Here is a 16,576-nt window from a genome sequence, read left to right as displayed (position 1 = left end):
TTCCCTCCCCTTACTTGAAAGTCCCGCAAATTAAAAATAAACAAAACCACGTGAAACTGAACTAGATTGTTAGATGATAAACATGGTTCAAAAATGACAGGAATTATAGTATCTGCACCCGGAAAGATAATTTTACATGGAGAACATTCAGTTGTCTATGGCCGGGTATTAACGAATTTATAATCTATTCATCTGTGGATTTTCATAAATTAAAAATGTACTTATTTGAGGTAGAGCCTAGAGGTACATGGTATCAGAGACACTGAAACATTCATGTATAATATATATACATGTAGATGTATCTTGGTGCATTTTGTTATGTTGTTATATAATACTGTAAGGGGACGACCATTTATTATGAGGAGGGGGTAACAGGATTTGTTCTAGATTGAGTTGACAATTAATTTTCATCAGTAGCTATATTTAGAAAAATACATTTTTGTTTTTGATACAGATCGATCGACTTAATCAGCATTTGACAGCAGAAAGAATATCAAGCAAGTCCACTTGTGCAAGCTGCTATTTAAGGTTCATCATAGCAAATGGACAAAAATGGCTGTATTTACACCTCAAAAACTACTCTGTGTACAGACTTACCTGTCCAGTTTGGAAAGTTTTAAGGCCTGGCAGCCACTAGATATATAAAAGTTAAATGCATTTTTTGTTTCAGAAAGATATAATCACTTTTGGATTTTTATGGGCATTTTTTTTCCTTTCTGCAGAAGGTGTAAAAATAAACAAACACCTGAATTGCTTTGATACTGTCCACTCAGTTAAACCCTTTAACTCATCTATAGTTGTGTAGATACCTATTGTCCGTGTCAATCAAGGACAATCAATACAATGCAAAACAGTTTTTACCTGAGAGGGAGCATCTCAAACTTTTATCCCAACTTCGTTTATTTTTACACCTTCTGCAGAAAGGAAAAAAAATGGCCATCAAAATCCAAAAAAGATTTTATCTTTCTGAAACACAAAATGCATTTAACTTTTATATATCCAGGGGATGCCAGGCATTAAAATTTTTCTAACTGGACAGGTAAGTCTGTACTCAGAGTAGTTTTTGAGGTGGAAATACAGCCATTTTTGTCCATTTGTTATGATGAACCTTAAGCTAATGAAGTCAGTCTCCAAATAAAAAATACCATTATTCTTTTATCTTTCTTCTACAATTTGACTTTTATCATCATGATCATATTTATAAACTGTATGGTGTTTTTTTTTTTTTGGGGGGGGGGGGTTGAGAATATGAAGTAAAATGAAATAGTTAGTAAATCTTCTATTATGCCTATGGAACGTTGGGATAGTTCTTTGGTTGTATGAATGAAGTCATGTGCATTTCATTAAGGAATAACAAGATAACTGTAATTTGGAGCTCAAAATACAATATTGTTCATGGGTTGTTAATTATCTCCTTTCTTATGAAACTGGCATAAAACAACTTCAAATCATGCATTTAAAATCTACAGTGAATTGTGAATTGATGCCATGAAAATTTGTAACGTTATCCAATCAAAATGAACATTACAAATGATGTTGCATTAGAATGATAAATTGATGCTGATTGACTTGAGCAAGTAATGTTGCTGCGCTGATCATGCTGATACATGACATGTACATGTATGAAGTCATTGCCTAATATTTTCGAGTATCAAGTCCTGTCAGACCCATTGATAATGGTTTTCAGGTAATGATTATCATAAATTTTTGTTTTATTCTAGTCAGCCATAGCGTGCAGCTTGAACATCAGAACATACCTTAAATTGTCACAAACAAAAGATGAGCGGGTATCACTAGTTTTCCCAGATATTGATCTAACACAGTCATGGTCCTTGGAAGAAGTAAATTCAATTCAATTACCACAAGGTAAGATTATTTTTTGTTCATCTCTGACTGCTCTTAATATCAACATGATTTACAAATTGGTGTAATGTACATGATGAACATATAACATAATATGGCCCAACTTGTACTGTAAAAAGGGATATTTTCTAGAAGAGTTCATTTTGCTAATTTACCAATTTTAAAGATTTTGCAGTGGAGTATCAGAAAAGATCAACTTGTGCAAATTTGATCTGAAAGAAAATTCTGACTTTGACATGTTGGAGACAAGAAATGCAAGTAAATAAAACCACTCAAACTAATTTGATGCTAGAAACTGTAAAAGGTTAACTTTTGTTAAAAAAAAATATATAACAAGGAATTGTTTGAATCTGGAAAATGATAAGAAATTTATGATGAAAATAAACCCATTTAAGGAGAGTTAGTCAAGCATGCATCTTTGAAAAAAAAAACAATTAAAATACAATACAGGTTTTCCTCATGTAAGTAATTACATTCATGACTTTGCATAGAATTGAGAATGGAAATGGGTAATGAGTCAATTAGACAACAACCTGACCAAAGAGCAGAAAACAGCTGAAGGCCACCAATGGGTCTTCAACACAGAGAGAAAATCCTGCACCAAGAGGCGAGCTTCAGCTGGCCCCTAAACAAAAATGTGTACTAGTTCAATAAAAATGGACGTCACCCGAAACTCCCAAACATATTTATGAACTAAAATTAAGAAACATACAAGACTGACACAGGCCAAATTACATGTATCATGTGTATGTTTTATAAAAATCTGTTCTTTTGATTGCCTGACAATAAACGAGAGACATTCAAAATCAAGATTTCATTTCCCAATAAATATAAAATTCATGATAGCACATGCTTCCCATGAACATGTATAATCACAACAATAATAGGAAAATAAACTAAAAATTTGATATATTACTCTTTAATTTCATGATTGTAGCATAAGAAGGAATTACAAGTATTGAATTCTTTTTGTAATTTTATATGACAGTAAAAGTGTTGATAGTGTGTACATTTTTAGTATGAAGCACTTCCATGCTTCAGTATGAATCACTTTTCACCTCTAAAAAATTACAAAAAGAAGCATTCAATTTTAAATGTAGATAGTCAGCAGCCACATTATAAATGCATTTTGATAATTGTGTGTAATTATGATGTTTTAACTTTCACCAGTCATTGTAATTATGATTAAAACAATATGTTTTAAAGTTCTGTCAAACGTTTCACATAAATTTTATTATTAGAAATTAATGAAAAAAACTAACCTTATTCCTGTTGTACCTTTACCAGGAACATATAAAGGCACACATTTTAAACTTTGAAGGTGTAAAAATATATATGTGAGTTAGAATCTTAATCAAGCTGATCACAAACAACCTAGATAAAAACTGTCTATGGTCAATTTTTACTTTAAGAAGATGGAAATTAGTTTGGTTTACTTACAACATATTTTTTCATTAATCTTTTAGGTTGTGAAAATTTGAATCCAAAACCACCAACAGAAGATGTGATTAAACAGTTGAAAACAATAGCTGGAAGTGGAGAAACAGAAATCGTCAATACAGCCTCCATAGTATTCCTTTATATCTATCTGTATTTGTGTAAGAACAGGTACAGTACACAAATAATTTTGGGTGTTTTAGTATAATCAAACTATGATTTATGACTAAGGGAGCTACCATTTGATTTTTATGGGGGGCTAGGATGAAAAATTTTGTCCTGCATTTTTTATTTTAGTTGTAATCTCTGTCCTGCCTTTTTATTTTTCACTCTATTCGGTCCTGCCTTTTTTTATTAGTTTATCCTGACTTTTTTACATAAATTGTCATCCTGCCTTTTTTTTTTTGCAAAGTTGCTCATCCTGCCTTTTTTTTTACTCAAAACTCCTGTCCTGCCTTTTTTCAAATTTCATCCTAGTTCAATTATTAGCCGAGTTGTAGTGTGACATGATAAATTTGGAATGCTTTAAACAAGGTATTGGATTTGTGTAAACTAGATATAAGTATGACATTAAACTGCAATTTTTATTACATTGAAGGTAAGAAAAAGATTTAATTGTTCATTATAGGAAGCAGGGAATTGAACTAAAAGTTAAATCAGAACTGCCAATTGGAGCTGGACTTGGTTCATCTGCTGGATTTTCTGTCTGTTTGTCCTCTGCTTTTTTAATATTGACTGGGAATGTATCAAAACCTGGAAGAGATAATATTTGGAAATCTGATGACCTTGAACTTATAAATAGATGGGCATTCATTGGTGAAACATTGAATCATGGTACACCTTCTGGAATTGACAATTCTATAGCAACATATGGTAAGCTCAGCACAGATATGAAAAAGATTCATGGACAAATTTTATTTACATTGTATAATCATTCATGAACAAATTAATTTACATCATATCATTCATGAACAAGTTTTAATTTTTTATGGACATCATATCCTCATTCATGATCAAATTTAATATAAATTGTATCAGCATTCATGAACAAATTTTATTTACATTGTATCATCACTATTGTAAATATTTTACATTTTTTAATTACTTACATCTTATCTAAGTATTCTGGATTTTGATTGGTTTATAGCAAAGGTTATGGTACATGAATTGTGTTTTTCATACAAAAAATAATGATTTTCGGGTGATAAATTTTGTACTAGTTCACAGTGCATACAAAGAAGGACGAAGAAAAAGTAAGTAATGAAAGAGATTTTGACTTAGTGATTTGGTATCTAAGATGACAAAAACACAGCAACAAATAAAAACAATTCTCTACTAGCATTGACTAGATAAACTCTTTAAAAGATAGACCATCATGTTCCTATTGAATACTGTAAATTCAGAAATACTTGGAATTTTTAAAATAGTATTTATAGTTTTGATAAATATCATAGTCAAGTCATTATCAAGGGAGATAATTCATTAAATTACATAATAAAACAATTCTATACTAAATAAGACTGTATCATGTGTATCAAAAAAAACTTGCAGTTTCTGAAACAAAGTAAAAACTACTCAATCAAGAAATCATTTCCTCCTATATTGCTTTAACATCTGATTCTGTGTTTATAAGTAGATTTTGATACAGCATGCCATGAGTAGTACAATACAATACATGTTTATTTGTGCTGATTTCATAAATTTAATTTGTCTTCAAAACACCCATATTAAGGACTATTTTGTTTTTACAATTTCAGGTAAAGCAATTAAACTTAAGTCAGGAACAGTCCACAAATTAGACAAGTAAGTTTGCATACAGTCTTTTCTTTTAAAATTGTTATTTTTGGTAGAAAGTTATAGAACAGTCCACAAACTACAAAAGTAAGATCGCATAAATAGTCTTTTCTTTGATGTTATCTTTGGAAGAAAGTCAAGGAACCGACCACATAATGGTCAAGTAGGATTACCTTACATTTAGTCTTGCCTACATTGTTAGCTTTAAAAAATACATTGGAAGACTTCAATATAACTGAATTTATAACTTTTTTGTTAAAACAATAAAAAAAACACCTTACCAGAGAAAAAAAACTACTATCATAACCCTATTTAACCAAGGGTCCCTAATAGTAACTTTGAAGTTATCCCTTCAAATGTTTTCCAGACACCATCACCATTTGGTTGACCCTTATGGAATTTCTGTGTAAAAGATGACCATTGGTATGTTCCAATTATCATAGTCACAGCTGTCTAATCCTCTTTTTTTTATTATTACATTCCAGCGTCTTATCGCATATAAGTTCAGAAATAATGTGATAAATTTATTACTTTTTAAAATGCAACAGAATATACCTCTTTATAATGAGAATATATGCCTAAATGCAGATTTTCGGCTTTACATCAATGAGACAGCTACCAACTACACGAAACAAAAACATCAACAAACTCCCAATTGTGTTTGCTAGTGATATTTAACTATCATCAAGTATGTATGAATTTATCTTTTATCTACCAAACATCAGGTTCTTTTACAGTTGTTTTTTTTTTCACTGTTTTGGCATTAGATGGGATTTTTAAAACTTTGCATTGTTTGTAATTTTAATGTGCTTGGCCTTGTACAAGGAAGTTTACAGAAAGAGAAATGTTCCCAGAGGGTAATTTTAGCAGTAAAATTTCTCCACTGAAAATAGCGAAAAATAAAACTCACAGGAAAATTTCCTGATAAAAAGTAAAGTTATTTGGGTCACTCCCTGTTTTTGGTGGGGATCGTGTTGCTCAGTCTTTAAAAGTTTTCTATGTTGTGTTTTGTGTACTATTGTTTGTCTGTTTGTCTTTTTCTTTTTTAGCTATGGTGTTGCCAGTTTATTTTCGACTTATGAGTTTGAATGTCCCTTTGATATTTTTGTCAAGCAGACCGTATGATAATCTATAATTCTATTCTGAATTTAATATGTTTGTTGTAGAATACCAAATCTAAGAATATTATTGATCAACACAAAGATTCCTCGGTGTACAAAAGATTTAGTGGCTGGAGTCAGAAGAAAATATGAAATGGTACATGATGGGTTCAGGGCATTCGAAACAGTTTCGATCTCACATTGAATTTTTTATGAAAATTTGCATACAAGCTATTTTTCACCTCAGCTATTCAAATATGAAATAATAAAAATATCTCTTCATGTGCTACTTTAAAAGATAATTGGGGGTCGAAATTATAGACATTAACTCAAATTTCAGCTTTTGGGACATTTCTATCCTTTGGATAGACATATCCTAACTTTTTTGTTTCAAAAGATAAAAAGAAGCGGATTTTTGTAAAAATTTTTGGTAAATCTTCTTTACATAAGTTTGCTCTAAATTTGTATAACAATTCTTTGTAAATAATTATTTTTTATCAAAGTTTCAGGATTTTAGAAAAAAAATGGCATTTTTTGCTGTATATTTATCTTATTCAAAAAAATTTCATCATTGACTATTTCATAAAAATTGGTACAAATCATCTTCATACGTAATCAAACCTAATGTCATTTTAAAAAAGAGGTGTCCATGAACTCGTTTTCAAGTTTAATCAGTTTAAATGATAAAAATTAGTCGAAAAATGCATCTTTTTCCCGATTATGCCACAGTTTGACATCGCAAAAAATAACATTTTACGTGAGCAACGTCATTACCTCCCTGTAGCTGTATCGTATGCCCTTTATGAAAAAGTTGATAGGAATTATTACAAATATCTAATATTACTAAGATTCTTGCTCTGGAGGTTTATGAAAAAGTTGATAGGAATTATTACAAATATCTAATATTACTGAGATTCTTGCTCTGGAGGTTTATGAAAAAGTTGACAGGAATTATTACAAATATCTAATATTACTAAGATTCTTGCTCTGGAGGTTTATGAAAAAGTTGACAGGAATTATTACAAATATCTAATATTATTGAGTTTCTTGCTCTGGAGGTTTATGAAAAAGTTGATAGGAATTATTACAAATATCTAATATTACTGAGATTCTTGCTCTGGAGGTTTATGAAAAAGTTGATAGGAATTATTACAAATATCTAATATTACTGAGATTCTTGCTCTGGAGGTTTATGAAAAAGTTGATAGGAATTATTACAAATATCTAATATTACTGAGTTTCTTGCTCTGGAGGTTTATGAAAAAGTTGATAGGAATTATTACAAATATCTAATATTACTGAGATTCTTGCTCTGGAGGTTTATGAAAAAGTTGATAGGAATTATTACAAATATCTAATATTACTGAGTTTCTTGCTCTGGAGGTTTATGAAAAAGTTGATAGGAATTATTACAAATATCTAATATTACTGAGTTTCTTGCTCTGGAGGTTTATGAAAAAGTTGATAGGAATTATTACAAATATCTAATATTACTGAGATTCTTGCTCTGGAGGTTTATGAAAAAGTTGATAGGAATTATTACAAATATCTAATATTACTGAGATTCTTGCTCTGGAGGTTTATGAAAAAGTTGATAGGAATTATTACAAATATCTAATATTACTGAGTTTCTTGCTCTGGAGGTTTATGAAAAAGTTGATAGGAATTATTACAAATATCTAATATTACTGAGATTCTTGCTCTGGAGGTTTATGAAAAAGTTGATAGGAATTATTACAAATATTTAATATTACTGAGATTCTTGCTCTGGAGGTTTATGAAAAAGTTGATAGGAATTATTACAAATATCTAATATTACTGAGTTTCTTCCTCTTGAAGGTTTTTAATGAGAGAATATACTGTTGATTCATTAATGTTCAATGGATACCAATTTTCTTGGATTTCATGGGTACAAGTGGACCACAAATTGAAATGTTCAACAAAGTACAATTTTTTTCTTGGTTACAGACTCTTGTAAAAAGTAAAATCACAAAAATACTAAACTCAGAGGAAACTTAAAAAAGGAAAGTCCCTTGATAATGGTAAAATCAAAAGCTCAAACACATCAAATGAATGGATAACAACTGTCATATTCCTGACTTGGTACAGGCATTTTCTTATGTAGGAAATGGTGGATTGAACCTGTAAACCACTATTTCAAATATCGGCTAAAATACAATAGACGCATTTACACTTGTTTGCAAGTTTGTCCACCATTACTTAAAACCACACAAGTTCCCATTAAATTTGACATCACAGTTTAAAGAATTTGACAAAATGATTAAAAAGTGATTGTTGCTTGACATCAAAAGGTTATTCAGAGACAGATCTTAGGTCATTCAGAGACAAAATTCAGCTCAATACCAAAAGTGTAAATATGTTTATTTTTCCTTAATATTTGAGTATTGGTACCCATGAAAATAAATGAATCAAAATCACTGTAAATTCAAATTTTTTTGCGATGATGGAGATTGTGGAAGATTTGACACAAGTTTGAGATTATTCATTGCAATTTTAGGAAAATGCTGCATTGAAACAATGCTGTCTAATTAAGAAATGCAAGTGTTTATTTTTGCAACACATATCCAGTTACAATTTTGCATTACTGAAAGTAAAAACATTGCAAAATTGTTTTAATTTACAGAATACATCTTTGAGAATTATTACATTACATAGATAGTTCATAAGGATTTAATCGTTTTGAAAGACAGAAAATTATCACATGGTGTTTTAAAGCTAGGTTTAATTTCCTGATAAAATGTAACATCCATGCATGATAATGTCCGAAAAACAAAACAAAAATCAAATCTTGTTTAAACTATGTTATTTCATGGTTTAATTATTTAAATTTTATTACACCAATTGAATGATTCAGGGTTGTTTGGGTTGTAAAAGTGTGACCATGCACAAACTTTTAAGTATTAAGCATGGAAGCACTTGATAGGAATTGATGTAAGCATTAGTAGGAAGTCCATTTCTACCAGCTGGGATAATAATCAGGTGCTGATCTAGGATTTTGAAAAGGGGGTACCCAGGCAAGACAAGGTTAGGAATGGCACTTGTAAAAAGTCTATGCTTCAACCATATTTATGTGGCTCCATAATGGGGCCCGCTTTTATCTGCCTCTAATTATTTATTCATTTGTATATGGAAAGTAATTTTCTGCTTCCAGTATGAAGATATTGTGACACCAGTGTTAAACTCTATGGAAGCCATAGTGAGCAGATGTGAAGCTGTTTTTTCAGACATGACAGGGAACCATGGTGATGTCACTTCCTGTTATAAGAAATTGAAGGTTTGTCAACTTATAAAATTTAGAGAAAATAACACATTGCCATCATTACTAAATAAATGTCAAATGTTGATAATATGCTTAGATTAATTTTAAAAAAAATTCAATTTAAATTTTTCTGGTTGCTATTTGAGAATTATTCTACTGTTTCTGTGGCTTTCTGGCAGCAGAAGTAATCTAGTTTTTTGTCTAAGTTAATTTTGCATATTCAGGATTGATCTCAGGGATTGTAGCAGCATCCATTGAACAATTTGTTAAGTGAATATGACACTTATAAATTGTATGCACTCAAGGATATGTAAAGATTAAACAAAGGGAGTGTAACAGCCTAAAACAAAGAGAAGATAACTCTGTCTTGAATTATCATATTTATTACAGGACTTGATTGACATGAACCAAGACTTACTGAGGTTTCTAGGTGTGAGTCATCCATCATTGGAAAGTGTATGCAAAACATGCCAACAGTATGGACTCCATTGTAAACTGACCGGAGCGGGAGGTGGTGGCTGTGCTTTCTGTCTGATTACTCCAGGTAAGTGGCATCACTCAACCATTGCTAAGCACATTTAGTAATATCATAGCAACATACAGTGTCAACTGTAATGGCACAAAACAACATAGATCATTAGCAGGATTAGGTTCTGATTTAGCCAAAAATATGGCTATTAATTTTCAAGTTGTCAAAAGAAAAGATTAATATCCTCAAAATTCCATGTATTTGAACAAAGTCAATATTTGGTACAACGTGTAGCTGCATAAAGAGATCATGGTTTGTCTGGCTATCTCCTCCTACAGCTTTTGAGCTACAGCTTTAAAATTTTGTAGGCTGTTTCTACACATGATAGAGGTGTGCACTTCTACAGGATTTGATTTTTTTCATATATTCTCAAAATGCCAGGCATTTGAACTTAGTCATTTATGGTCAGAAGGGGTCATCATCATGAGATCACCCCCAGTTGTTGGTGGGGTTCGTGTTGCTTAGTCTTTAGTATTCTATGTTGTGTCTTGTGTACTATTATTTGTCTGTTTGTCTTTTTCTTTTTTAGCCATGGCGTTGTCAGTTTTTTTTTTTATCTATTAGTTTGAATGTCCCTCTGGTATCTTTCACCCCAATTATTGTCTTACAGACAGCACAACAATTTCAAGTTGTTCTTCAACATAACAGTTTGTCAAATCTAAAGAATGTGGAACTATACTCATGCAAATGGCAGAGCAGAGGAGGGCATTGTTCATATCTAGTTATAAACAATCATGGTAGCTAATGATGGTATGTTGATTTAGTTGATATCTTGTTAAAATAAGACAAGATGGCTGTAACCAGTCTGTCGGACAGAAAGTCATTTTTTTCTTTCTTATTTCAGAAACAACAGAAGAAACATTAAAAACTATAGAAACAGAGCTTAAAAAGCAGAACTTTGAATGCTGGGAAACAAGTGTTGGTGGGAATGGGGTAATGTGTCATGATCCAGCATGTGGTACTATCAGTTCTATACCAGACTTCTTAAAAACAACATGATTGAAAAGAAAAAAAAATCTGATTGTATGTTTTGAGAGATAAGCATGATAATATTTATCAAAATCAATCTATTTTCTCCCAAATTTTTTGTTAGATACTGAAACTTGATTGAAAATATTCAGTGTTCACAACACAAGTAGCAAGTCATGCTTTCTGGGAGATGTAGTCTACCTGAATAATTAATCTCTAGATAAAGGGATCTTTAGCTGTTTGGGGTGAATTCAAATTAACAACATCCAACTGTATGTAAAACACCATATGGAGACTTACATGTTTTTATATTTATTATTTTTGTAAATAAAACTGATTAAATAGAAATTTTTGTTATGTTATATATTTGTTAGTGCCAATGTGTACATGAATTTACTGTAGTAACATTAACGGTACCAATTTTTCTGCACGAGATGTGCATTTCAACAAATAATGTCTCTTCAGTGATGCTCGAGGCCAGAAGACAAAGAGCTATAAACAAAAAAATGACAAAAAATAGCAAAAGCCAGGCATAGAATCAGAGCTTTTGGATGAGGGATATAAAGTTTTCCTTAATTTGAAAAACTCAACAAATCTTTGTAACAGCAAAGGCTATCTCTCTGTTCTTTCCTCCTATCACACTCATTTTCTATTGTATGAGTATCAGTGGTTTTATACTGTTAAGTTAGTTGCTGGTAGATTATCAGTCCGTATGGTTTCATCAGCTCAGTAGTCAGTATTTAGATACTGACGTGATTTGAAACAAACCATTCTAAAAAGTTAAAACTCCCACAGGCAATGTAGGTCATAGATGGATTTGGCTGTTATTTTAGGTCTTTTTTTTTGTCACAGAGATCTTCAACTGTTTCAGTTCTTATACATCCTTGGCTTTCAAATATTCTGCTTTTAGTGTTCTTGATGAAGGTAAATGGTGGTATCCTATTACTACATTGGTTGAAATGAAATACTTTAATTTTCCAGAGAAATAGAAACTGAAAATTTCATTCCTCTGACATCAAACAGTAATTTTGTTGTTAAGACGTTATCAATGACCTTGCTTTAAAAAAATTCGAAAATGTAGAGAAAAAGATATAGTTCCTTACATTTTCTACTATATTTCCCCAAAAATCAATGTATTAAAAAGAATAACTCATCAAAGAATGCAAATATATAAAAATTTTCAACTCGACTGAACAACTCTGATAATCAACTCAAGCATTACCTGCATTTATATTTTGAATTTGCATATGCATGGAACATTAATTATAGAATAAAATGGAAATAACACTTTATAAGTTTGATGCATCCGAATAGATTTTTAAAGGCAGTGCTTTAATGCCTTTCTGGTTGCCGTGTTAATCTTTCTTTCCGCGATATCCAACTTATCTACGTGGGGGGTCATAAGGCTCCAAGTAGATCCGGAAAATGTTGATTCTCTCCTCTTCTTATTGTGATATAAAATGTTTTTTGTTTCATTTCATTTACATTGGGAAATAGAGAAATGATCATTGTGTTTTGTTAGTTTTAAAAACTTTTGATATATTTGTATTTTACATTATAAGCAGTCAACCGATTGACAAACTAGAATTATTTGAATTCCGTGTGGAAAAAGGTCGGGTTAATTTCGAGTGTTATCTGCAATCTAGATGTTTATAAATCATTTCAGTCGTTGATATAATAATTAAAGGTCAACTGAACATGAATTATATTATACAATTTAAAGAGCATTTCTGTTTATGCACGCGAACCCGTCTAACGTTATTGTTATTTCGCAGTTATATAAAGTAGCAAATTATCGTTCCTGAATAGGTGGCGCCGTGGTAGCCGATCTTGTTCTTCAACTTCCGGTTTCTGCACTTTGCAACTATTACAGTTGCATTTTTAATTAACGATGCCAAGTACTTGATGTTGTGTACCTGGATGTCATTTAAGAGGAGGACATGCATTTCCAAATGACTTAAAAAGAAGGAAAAGTTGGATCAACGCCATGGCCCATACGCAGATTGGACGAGAACACGATGAAATCTTGGAGTCCATCTCAATCAGCTGTTGTTTGCAAGGCACATTTTACTGAAAAAGACTATGTGCAGGAAACTATTCATGGTAAAACTCTATTTTCTTTTTAAAATATATAGTTACATATGTAATCGCCATGCGAATAAACCAAAGTCTGTTTACAACCGCAATTAACGTTTTAGAATAAAAGGGGGTGGTTAATTCAAGACGTCATAATTTTTTGGATTACGATTCAATGTGATCTGTTTGAGATTTTTTGGTGCTTGCTAAAATTATAATGATTTCTTACAAGAGGTATATCATACTGAGAATTATTTTAGCAGTAATTATGCTAATGTAGTAATGACAGGAATGCATAAGCTATGCCTCATAGACTTTCTTGAAAAATATCAATGACAATGTTAACAGGAACAAAACAATGACATGCTCTCATCTATATTATAGTTATTTAGGTACAAACAATGTATGTTTGTTGCATATGTCTCTCATTGTTTGTCCTTTGGATTTACATAACATACATTTTGATGTACATATATGCATTGAATCAGGCTAACATAGTTTTATCCAGATTGTAATGAATAAATCTAGTTAATATTTTGCCAGGTAGTACAAAGTATGCATTGCTAATGGAAGTTCATTTAATTATCAAAAAACTAATGTTTTATAACCTTTTTCAGGGCGCAAACCCACCATACAGAGACTTAAGTCTACTGCCATTCCCAGCCTATTTTCCTGGACCAAGCAAGAGACTGAATCGTCCGCAAAAAGAAAAATTGGGGCAGTTTCTTGTGAAAACAAAAGAACTATTAAAACTTGATGAATATTGTAGTAGAAATCTTGAGGAAAGTTTTGATTGTAAAGTTGGTTTTCCTGAAGAAGTCATTCATACTGCAGATAGGATTTATGGCTGTCCACCACCAACTGCCGAGCTAATGTTGAGCTTCACAGATGGAGTTACGCAAACACCATCAATGCCTATATTTTCAGCAGAGAATTTTGAAATGAAGACACGTGACACAGCCATGCATTTTTATACCGGTTTAGAGTTGTATACTAAATTTTATTTGTTTTGACCACACTTGGTCCAGCAGCACATTGTTTGAGATGCATATATTTTCAAATTGAAATCAGTTTTTTTATGATTTTGATGAAATTGAGGCATTATACAACCAACTTTGAACTGTCTAGATTCTAGATTGAAACTAGTGTTAAGAATATTGTGTAAACATGGATTGTTTTTATGTCTGAACAGTGGCGTGAGGCTAACACTTGGCCATTTAGTGGTTTAGTCAGGTATTTTTCGCCATCCAACTTCAAATTAAAGTTTCCTACAACTTGGATTATTATTGACAGCACAGAATATCCCGTGATAAAACCTAAAGCTCCTAGAGCTCAGGCAACCTTTTCATCATATAAAAACAGAAACACTGAAAATACTTGTATGTTTGACACCTGGTGGTTTAGTCAACTATGTCTCTAATGCATATGTTGGTTGTACCAGTGACTGTGAAATAGTTGAAAGATGTAGAATAGTTCAATTATGTGATCCAGGTGACAGTGTGATGGCAGACAAAGGTTTAAATGTGCAAGATTTGTTTGCTCACTTTTTTCAAAAAAAGAAACAGAATTAGTTCCAAAACTCTTATAAGGGATAGAAAAGTCTCTAATTAACACGTGCACATAGAGCTAATTATTGGACATGGCAAAACATACAAAATTCTAATAAATCCTATGAATGGAACTGAAACAAAACTTTCATCTGAAATAACATTTAGTTGTTTTATGTTGTGTAATTTTAGAACTTGTATTGTGCCAAAGGATGCATAAATAAAAGTGACGCAATGAAGTTTGTTCTGATATATATATATAAATATTATTTACAATTACATGCTCATGTAAATTGTAATGCATATAAAAATAAGGAGATGTGGTATGATATTCAGTGAGTTTATCGAACCAAAGTGCATAAGAAATGGGTTAAGCAGTTACAGGTGTTACTGTCACCGAACAATCTCCAACAATTAGAAAAACTTGTACCGTGTAAAAAATTTCAGAGATCTTACAACTAAGTTTGACTTTGGTGAATTGTTTATATCTGTTGATGTAAATATAAAAAAGAAGATGTGGTATGATTGCCAATGAGACAACTCTCCACAAGAGACCAAATGACACAGAAATTAACAGCTATAGATCACAGTACGGCCTTCAACAATGAGCAAGAATGTGGCGGGGTTAAACATGTTAGCGGGATCCCAACCCACCCCCTAACTTGGGACAGTGGTGTAACAGTACAATATAAGAACGAACTATAAAAATCAGTTGAAAGAGGCTTAACTCATCAGATGGATAAATACAAATACAAGTGGACGTGGCCGGGTAGTTGTACATCCAAACCATAAAAAGACACTAAGTACAGATCTGAGAGTACTCGCATTTACTGACAGCTACATGTAGTTCAAAGCCACTAACAACTGATAAAAAAATCTTGCATCTAAATTATCAATCCGTAAGCTCCCTTTAGAATTTTATAAATTTTAGATTTTACATTTCTGAGTTGTGGGGTTTTATTCATTAAAAAAGGGGGGATTTTCCAGTTTTTGGACAACAACTCAAAAATGCTTTAAGCAGTTCGCATGAAACTTTGGTGAATTATTTATAGCTATTGATGTAATCTCCCTATTGATTTTCATAAATTTCAAATATGACATTGAGAAGAAATTGAACTTTATTTGTTTATAGTCTGGCAACAGATTTATTAAGTATTGCGTAACAGCACAGTGTATTGCACAACAGCAAGAAATCTTTAATTGAATATAAATTCAATTCATATAACCGATTTCAAGTTCTTTGACTACATTTATTCAGAAACTATAATATGTCAAATATTTAATTACAATCCAAATTCAGACCTGTATCAAGCTTGAATATTGTGTCCATTTTTGCCCCAACTGTTCAGGGTTGGACCTCTGCGGGTGTATCCAGCTGCGCTCAGCGAATCAGTTTATTTCTTAATTAAGAACTCCTTTTTGTCGAGCCTGCGACTTTTGTCGCAGAAAGCTCGACAGGGATAGTGATCCGGCGGCGGCGTTAGCTAACTTCTTAAAAGCTTTATATTTTAGAAGGTGGAAGGTCTGGATGCTTCATACTTTGTATATGGATGCCTCATGTTACGAAGTTTCCGTCAGTCACATGTCCAATGTCCTTGACCTCATTTTCATGGTTCAATGACTACTTGAAAAAAAAGTTAAGTTTTTTTGTAATGTTAAATTCTCTCTTATTATAAGTAATAGGATAACTATATTTGGTATGTGCGTACCTTGCAAGGTCCTCATGCCCGTCAGACAGTTTTCACTTGACCTCGACCTCATTTCATGGATCAGTGAACAAGTTTAAGTTTTGGTGGTTAAGTCCATATCTCAGATACTATAAGCAATAGGTCTAGTATATTCGGTGTATGGAAGGACTGGCCAACTGGCAGGTGTTATCTGACCTTGACCTCATTTTCATGGTTCAGTGGTTATAGTTAAGTTTTTGTGTTTTGGTCTGTTTTTCTTATACTGTATGCAATATGTCTACTATATTTGGTGT

At 31.8% G+C, this 16,576-nt stretch overlaps 1 protein-coding gene across 1 annotated transcript; it reads left to right on the top strand.

Annotated features, from left to right (window-relative positions):
* The first annotated feature begins 9 nt into the window (after positions 1-9).
* LOC127711562 (mevalonate kinase-like) lies at positions 10-11,329 on the top strand. Its single transcript, XM_052217654.1, has 9 exons — positions 10-165; positions 1,722-1,866; positions 3,330-3,471; positions 3,929-4,173; positions 5,058-5,103; positions 6,261-6,351; positions 9,367-9,489; positions 9,865-10,018; positions 10,848-11,329. Exons 1-9 carry the CDS (start codon positions 94-96, stop codon positions 11,000-11,002), a joined length of 1,173 nt encoding a protein of 390 aa, XP_052073614.1. The 5' UTR covers positions 10-93; the 3' UTR covers positions 11,003-11,329.
* The last annotated feature ends 5,247 nt before the right edge of the window (positions 11,330-16,576 follow it).

This window comes from Mytilus californianus, unplaced genomic scaffold, assembly GCF_021869535.1.
Source record: "Mytilus californianus isolate M0D057914Y unplaced genomic scaffold, xbMytCali1.0.p SCAF_8, whole genome shotgun sequence".
Lineage (NCBI taxonomy): Eukaryota > Metazoa > Mollusca > Bivalvia > Mytilida > Mytilidae > Mytilus > Mytilus californianus.
The sequence above is the reverse complement of the archived record's forward strand: the minus strand, read 5'-3'. Positions and strand labels throughout refer to the sequence as shown.